This window comes from Wyeomyia smithii, chromosome 3, assembly GCF_029784165.1.
Source record: "Wyeomyia smithii strain HCP4-BCI-WySm-NY-G18 chromosome 3, ASM2978416v1, whole genome shotgun sequence".
NCBI classification, from domain to species: Eukaryota; Metazoa; Arthropoda; class Insecta; order Diptera; family Culicidae; genus Wyeomyia; species Wyeomyia smithii.
In genome coordinates, this window is record NC_073696.1 from 172,018,909 (window position 1) to 172,026,349 (window position 7,441).

The window sequence follows — 7,441 nt, forward strand, 5'->3', positions numbered from 1 at the left end:
GAGACTCTCCGAATTATTCTACTCTATAACCGTTCAGCAGGATACCCACCAAAATAAAATACTTCTAACTTTTCCAATTCTTAACCGATTTTGGATTTAGACCCGTCAAAAGACTGGAAACGTTGTCTATTTTTAGTATCCGAGGAACTAAGGTGAACCTGGTTCGTGTAAAACCAAATCATCGGGACCATGTTCCGTTGAGACAAATTAGTACATTAGTCAATAAAACCAAAAACATCATATCAAGAAGACTGGGAACTCTGCCTGAGGATGAGCGACAGTTTTGGCAGCACAGTTTTTTGAGTAAAAGTGGAACTGACACATGCTAGTGTGTGTGCTGGCGATGCGAATGCAAGCCGAACGCACAGGCTGGACCACCACATACACACACTCTGTCTTCGCACCGATGTAATTAACTGCACTTTTATAGAAAACTTTCACCTTTAATAGATGGAGTGTATTGCTTGCGTATCGCGCTGCAACAAGAAATAGATGAAAGGAGGTTGCTTTCCGAATATTTAACGGCCAGTTCATTCGTGCGAAGTATGATCCGTTTTTAATTCCTGTAAGTATAAGTTTTAATTTAGGGTTAGGTTTTAACTAGTTTACAATATTCTTACGTTTTAGTGCTTCGATTATCTTTTCCGTCTCTGTATGTCGTTTATTCCGTCGATAGTTGTTGCCACGTGAATTACTATCTGAATATTGAATTAATTTGTAAGAAATACAATAAATTCAGTTAACCTCGCTTCTCACCGTAACCACTCTGCCGTACACACTTATTTCCGTTAAATAAGTTTTTCACTGCATTAATGTTTAGGATTTTATTAATAACTACTATAAGTAAATTCCTTCACCGAATTAAATTTTTAAAATAATAATTTTAGGATTTTTGGATTTATAATTTTAGGATCGTCAGAAATTAGCTCTTAACGCTATCGAGTTCGCTCAATTTCTATTTCTGCAAGTCAGCAGATACGCTGACGTATCTATCATTTCTCTCTCGCTCTTTCCGCTAAACTGTCATGATGACGTCTCTTTCTCCATGTGTGATGCGCTATGAGGAGGTGCACACAGAACCACCCAGCTCCGATGACACTCCCCTCTAGTTCGCTGACTCCGCCTCTGAGTCAGCTAATTTTGTCTCATGCTCTATGTCAAGCACTGCCACCTTCACAGCTGGTCTCTCGTATATACCAATTGACGTTTTAATGGTCACAGTCCGTACCTGTCCATCGCGATTCACTGTACCAATGACCCGTCCCTTTGGCCAGCAGTTTCTTGGGGAGTTTGGATCGACGATTAGAACGATGTCTCCTTCAGCGATTGGCCGAACCCTTCGATGCCATTTCGAGCGCCTGGTAATTTCTGGGAGGTATTCTCGAAGCCACCTGGTCCAAAATTGGTTTGCGAATTTTTGGGACAAATGCCAACCACGTCTCAAAGCAATAGAGTTCTCATCGAGAAGTGACAATGGCTTGGCCCCATCTGAGCTTCCCAGAAGCCAATGGTTTGGAGTGAGAGCTGGACTGGCTTCGTCTTCTATGGGTACGTGAGTGAGTGGTCGGGCATTCAAGATACCCTCTACTTCGATCAACGCGTTTCTGAGCCCTTCATCACTTGGGCGGGGAGACAGGTGTAGCTCAGATAAAGTTCGCTTGACAGACTGTATAAGTCGCTCCCAGCTCCCTCCCATATGGGGAGCTGCTGGAGGATTGAAGCGCCAGGATGTCTTCAGTTCACGGTCCGAACCAATAAAGTTTGTTCCCCGGTCACTATAGAATATGGCTGGAGTTCCTCGGCGTGCAATGAAATTTCTTATTGCCATTATGCAAGAGTTTGTGGTAAGTGAGCTAGCTACTTCAATATGAACAGCACGGATAGATAGGCATGTAAGACCACCATCTCTTCTCAACCCTCCTCCCTATTGCAACTTCCATAGGACCAAAGTAATCTACCCCGGTGTGAGTGAACGGACGAACGAACGCTGCTAAACGACAGCGAGGCAGATCAGCCATTTGTGGAGGGCGTGGGCGAGCATCTCGCAGCTTGCAGTGTAGGCAATCGAATCTTGTTTCCGCATATACTCTGCGTAATCGACTGATGCAGAATCTCTGTCGGATCTCATTAATGACCGATTCATGATTTCGATGGTGAAACTTTTCGTGGTAGCTTTTGACAACAAGCTGTGTGACAGGATGTTCTCGAGGAAGTATTATGGGATTTACAGCATCCCGAGGCAGAAACTCGCACAGTCCGGTTCTGCCTCGCATACGAATCAATCCATGCTCATCGACAAAGGGATTAAGTTTATAAAGCGGGCTTCGTTTGGGAAGTAATAGCCTGGGATCGTTTTTCATTAGAACAGAAAGCTCTTCTCAGAAGGCGTCCTGTTGCGCAGCATGGAAATGGAAAACCTCAGCATTGCGGATTTCTTCACTGGTTAGACCACCACTAATTCGAGTGAAGCATTTCGAAAGTGCGTTCCTCAGAAACCGAATGGCGAGTGCAGTTGCTCGGACCATACCTCTCAGACTTTGAAAGTTGTTAATCGGAACTGCCATCCTCTGAGTCTCGGTGTGCACGTGAATATTCGCTTGTAGTTCATCCATAGGTTCAACCATTTTGTCCGGTGTCACTGGCCATTCTTCCTCGCGTTGATAGAGAAAGTCAGGTCCTTTATACCATTTGATGTCACTCGTTAGTACTAGACGACTTTGCCATTTTGTTCCCTCATCCGCCACGTTCCACTTCGTAGGAACCCACTTCCAATCAGAAACGTTAGTCAAATCCAGAATTTCACTTACACGTGTAGCCACAAACTGGCTATATCTACGGTGATCAGCTCTTATCCACGAAAGCGCGTTCCTTGAATCTGACCAATATACATATTTTGTGATGCTAATGGTTAATCCTTCACTGATAAGGTGGGCTAGTCTTGCCCCAATTACCGCCGCCTGAAGCTCCAGTCTTGGGATGGTGAGATATTTGAGCGGTGCTACGCGGGTTCTCACGCCAACAAGTGAGCATTCGACCTTCCCTTTCTCTGCATAGCGAAGATATACAGCGGCTGCCATACCATTCTCACCGGCATCGACGAATGTATGCAACTGAATTTCCGTTTCTTGACCAGCTGACGTTCGGAGTCTGTAGCATCGTGGAATCTTTAAATTCTCTATTTCGGGTAGAAGCTTAAGCCATGTCTGCCATTTTTCAAAGCATTGCTGATTGATCTCGTCGTCCCAACTAACACCAGATCGCCAGATCTCTTGGAAAAGCATTTTGAGATACATGAGATAATGTGCTGCAAGACCTAGCGGGTCATAAATAGACATCATAGTTCGCAGAACCTCCCGTTTCGTGGGACGCCGCTTTGCCTTTAGTAGATCTTCTCCTAATCTGCTCCAATTTATTCTAAAGGTGAAGCAATCTGAATCGGTACACCACCAGAGGCCTAAAACCTTTTCAGTTGCCAGACTAGATGATAGATCGAGGTTTTTTGATAAACACGTCTCACTCTTAAGTGCAGCCAGAACTGACCTCGAATTTGATGTCCAATTACGGATTTCGAAGCCGCCTTGCTCGTGGATAAATCGGACTGATTTCGCCAATTCGATGACCTTTTCTTCCGTTTCCTCACTACACAACATATCATCAACGTACGTACATTGTACTATCGTTTTCGCAGCGGCTGGCAGATCTTCACTGAAACGCTCTGCGTTCAGGTTCTTTATAAATTGCGCGCTCGCGGGTGAGCAGCATGCCCCAAACGTCATCACCTGCATCGCATAGGTATTGAGTTTTTTCCTATCCTCGCTGACCATAAGAAGCGCTGACTGTGCTGGTCTTCATTACGAATTTTAACTTGGTGGAACATTTCGCGAATGTCACCGCATATTGCGAAACGATGCTCGCGGAACTTGTAAAGGACAGAAACTAGCGAAGTAAACAAATCAGGACCAGCAAGTAGAGATGTATTTAACGAGACACCATTCACCACAGCAGCCGCATCCCAGACAAGCCTAACCTTGCCTGGTTTATTTGGATTAGTCACTGGAAATACAGGTAAGTATCAAACACGTTTGTGGTTTTCCTCCAGCTCCGCGGTGGTAAGTTTGCGTATATAGCCCTTATTTAGATAATCCGCCAGCTTTTCGTCCAGAATTCGCGCCAAGTCTGGGTCCTTTTCCATGCGCCATTGCATGCTATACATTCGCTTTAAAGCCATTGGTTTGCTGTCCGGCAATTTTACATTATTGTTTCTCCACAATAAACCTGTTTCGTATCTCTTTCCATTGAACTGAGTGAGATCATGTAGAAGCTGAATGGCCCGTTCATCATCTTGAGAGCGGATTTCCTTATTAGAGGAAGTAACACCTAAGCTCTCAATAGCAAACAAATCTTTTAACGCACGTTCCATATTGTCGTTGATCTTATCAACATCATCATGGTTGCATTGTTTGACATGATATGCGTAGTGTAGCATGCTCATCGATTGACCGTTTGGGGCTCCAGCATATATAGTCCATCCAAGATTGGTGTTTATTGCAATAGGTTGATCAACCCTCCCTTCTCGGCTTTTTCGCACGAGTGTCGCGTAGGCATGCTGAACGCCGATTAGCAGGCGTGGGCGGACGTCTCGGTACGATTGCGCAGGGACACCTCTAAGATGACGGTATTCAGATTGAAGCTGTTTAACATCGAGTGATTGAGGTGGTAGCTGAAGCTCACTAACTGTTCGAACATTCTCAAAGTGAAAACGCTTACCCTTAAGACCAGAAATATCCAACGCTACCTTATGTGAGTTGTTTTCCGAACGGTGTGTACCTCCTGTCCATTTGAGACATAGCGGATTGGGCTCTCCTGAAAGATTCAGCTCCTCAGCTAGGTCTTGGTCCATTAGCGTTAACGAGGATCCGTCGTCCAAGAATGCATAACAATGTACACTGTTACCATCACCGTATACTACAACCGGAACATAGCGAAAGAGGATGGCACTGGATCCTCCCTGATGAGTGTTGCACGCCTGTGCTTCGTTTGCTTGTTCATTATTAGCTGTTGAAGACGTTACGCTCAGCTCTTTGTGCAACAGGGGATGATGCTTGAAAGTGCATCCATTTATGCCGCATTCCTTCGACATACACCCTCCCTTATGCTGCTTCAGACATTTGCGGCAGACTTTGGCCTCGTGTATAGTTGCCCACTTTCCATCGTAAGAAAGATCCAAAAAACGCTTACATTTTATTAAAAGTGCACAGTTACCTTTGCAGACAATACATAATCTCATCGTAAGTTTCTTTTGCTCGCCGATCGTCTTATGCGTAATTTTACTCGGTCCAGGTAAATCTTCGTTACGCAAACTAGGCTGTTCAGCATGTGTGTTAATGAAGGGTTTTGTTTTCTTACGCGTGCCATAACATAGGGTCTCCTGAATTTTTCTCGGCTCCGAGACCAGGCAGGCGTCTGCGGCGATGTTGTATAGCCATTCACTAAAATCTGCCAGATTCACCTTTCGTAAACCTTTCATATATCTCGCCCACTCTAACTTCATTGAGGTGGGGAGCTTACCCACAAGATCGCTTAACAATGAAACATCTCGCCTATACTCCTTCCGACCGCAAGCGTCAATTGTTGCTACAAAGTTTTGCACGGCTAGTGCGAAATCGATGGTTTTGTCAATCGAGTCAGCTTTCAGCGTCGGCATTGCTAGAACTTTATCTCGTACTGAATGTATTATGAATTGAGGCTGAACGAACCTAAGTTTGAAAGCGTCCATCGCTTTCGGCACTGTTGATGGATAAAGCAGATAGCTTCGTACTGCTGTAAAGGCTTCACCCTTCAGGCAACTTATCAGTCTAATCATGTTTTCATCATTCGTGTAACCACACATCCGTGTCGTGCTTTTATAGGTTGAGAAGAAAAGTGGCCAATCCTCAGGATTGCCTGTAAAGATAGGCAAATCTTTAGCGACAATTTGGCGCGCGGCGAGTTGATTACGTGACAGGCTACAATTGAACTGGGTGCTGGTTGCAAACGTTCCCCGCTCGATGACGTGCTTTCTCCTTGGCGTAGAGCGCTTATTTGAATTAAAGTGAGGTAAATCGTGCACTGTTTGTTGTTCCTGCTCTTCTTCTGAAGAAGAATCACTGCTGTTTTCTGACTGTTCCTCATTCACAAACTCTTCACACGAAGCACAATTCCGGCATGCATCGCTCTTTCTATTCAACCAATCTTGAACCTTGGAATCATTTTTTGATTCAACTTCTTCTGCTTCTTCTTCATTCAAACTTGCCAACTCCTCAAGGACACTGAATTGTTGTTCAATTAGGTTCTTCTTCTCATCTAGAAGTGTCTGCTCAGCTTCGAGTTTCTGAAGTTGCAATTCTAATCGTTGTATAGTCCTTATAGATGATCGTCTGGACGATACTGACAGTGAATCTGTCGATTTAATCGCGTCTCGACCCAATTTTTGGTGATCCCTTTTGCTTTCAGATGAAGCGCATTGTTTCGATACGCTGCTAGCGTTTGCTACATTTGCCGTTCCGGGTTGTTTATCGAATTTACGGTTTCGGTCTGCCCCTTTCTCGCACTCAACACACTGCCACGGGACCATCTCGATCTGACTATCAACACCAACGCAATTAAAGTGATGCCACCTATCACAGTCGTCACACTGTACCATACGACTATTGTCTGCGCAATAACAGGACCGACAACTCTGACCGACTTTTAGTGAGCTCGCACGGGAAGATTTAGAACGGGTACTTTTGATCGAGGGAGTTTTCCGATTAGAAATATTTGAGTTGGGGTTGAGAAGGAGTTCTTTATTTGAAGCCTCCGCTTTAGAGCTGAGAGTTCTTTCATTACGCGTGCATATAGATTGAGTAGCTGAGCAATTACCTTTATTGGGGGCAGAGGATTTAGATCCGGACTTGGTCGACATCGTGTAAAACGAATTAAAAAATTGTTGCTTGCGTATCGCGCTGCAACAAGAAATAGATGAAAGGAGGTTGCTTTCCGAATATTTAACGGCCAGTTTATTCGTGCGAAGTATGATCCGTTTTTAATTCCTGTACGTATAAGTTTTAATTTAGGGTTAGGTTTTAACTAGTTTACAATATTCTTACGTTTTAGTGCTTCGATTATCTTTTCCGTCTCTGTATGTCGTTTATTCCGTCGATAGTTGTTGCCACGTGAATTACTATCTGAATATTGAATTAATTTGTAAGAAATACAATAAATTCAGTTAACCTCGCTTCTCACCGTAACCACTCTGCCGTATACACTTATTTCCGTCAAATAAGTTTTTCACTGCATTAATGTTTAGGTTTTTATTAATAACTACTATAAGTAAATTCCTTCACCGAATTAAATTTTTAAAATAATAATTTTAGGATTTTTGGATTTATAATTTTAGGATCGTCAGAAATTAGCTCTTAAC

At 43.8% G+C, this 7,441-nt stretch overlaps 2 protein-coding genes across 5 annotated transcripts; both read right to left on the reverse strand.

The window, feature by feature from the left end:
* Window positions 1–396: 396 nt before the first annotated feature.
* On the reverse strand, window positions 397–7,441 carry LOC129732983 (uncharacterized). 4 transcript variants are annotated; one of them, XR_008729403.1, is made up of 5 exons: window positions 7,264–7,441; window positions 7,128–7,205; window positions 757–7,070; window positions 621–698; window positions 397–563 (listed from the first exon to the last, which is right to left on the reverse strand). XR_008729403.1 is itself a non-coding variant. In XM_055694492.1 (4 exons), the coding sequence occupies exons 3-4, from the start codon at window positions 6,941–6,943 to the stop codon at window positions 4,680–4,682; spliced, it is 2,187 nt and encodes a 728-aa protein (XP_055550467.1). In that variant the 5' UTR covers window positions 6,944–7,070; window positions 7,128–7,205; window positions 7,264–7,441; the 3' UTR covers window positions 4,601–4,679. The 4 variants fall into 4 exon arrangements, 2 of the variants coding, with proteins under 2 accessions (XP_055550466.1, XP_055550467.1); XR_008729402.1 differs by having other exon boundaries at window positions 621–7,070; XM_055694492.1 differs by lacking the exons at window positions 397–563; window positions 621–698 and having other exon boundaries at window positions 4,601–4,690; window positions 4,768–7,070.
* Window positions 2,379–3,281, reverse strand: LOC129728847 (uncharacterized). The gene has a single exon (XM_055687313.1). It carries the CDS (start codon window positions 3,279–3,281, stop codon window positions 2,379–2,381), a length of 903 nt encoding a protein of 300 aa, XP_055543288.1.

Coding starts and splice junctions, on each gene's coding strand:
- LOC129732983 (XM_055694491.1), bottom strand. CDS start 6,943: ATGTCGACCAAGTCCGGATCTAAATCCTCTGCCCCCAATAAAGGTAAT.
- LOC129728847 (XM_055687313.1), bottom strand. CDS start 3,281: ATGCTTTTCCAAGAGATCTGGCGATCTGGTGTTAGTTGGGACGACGAG.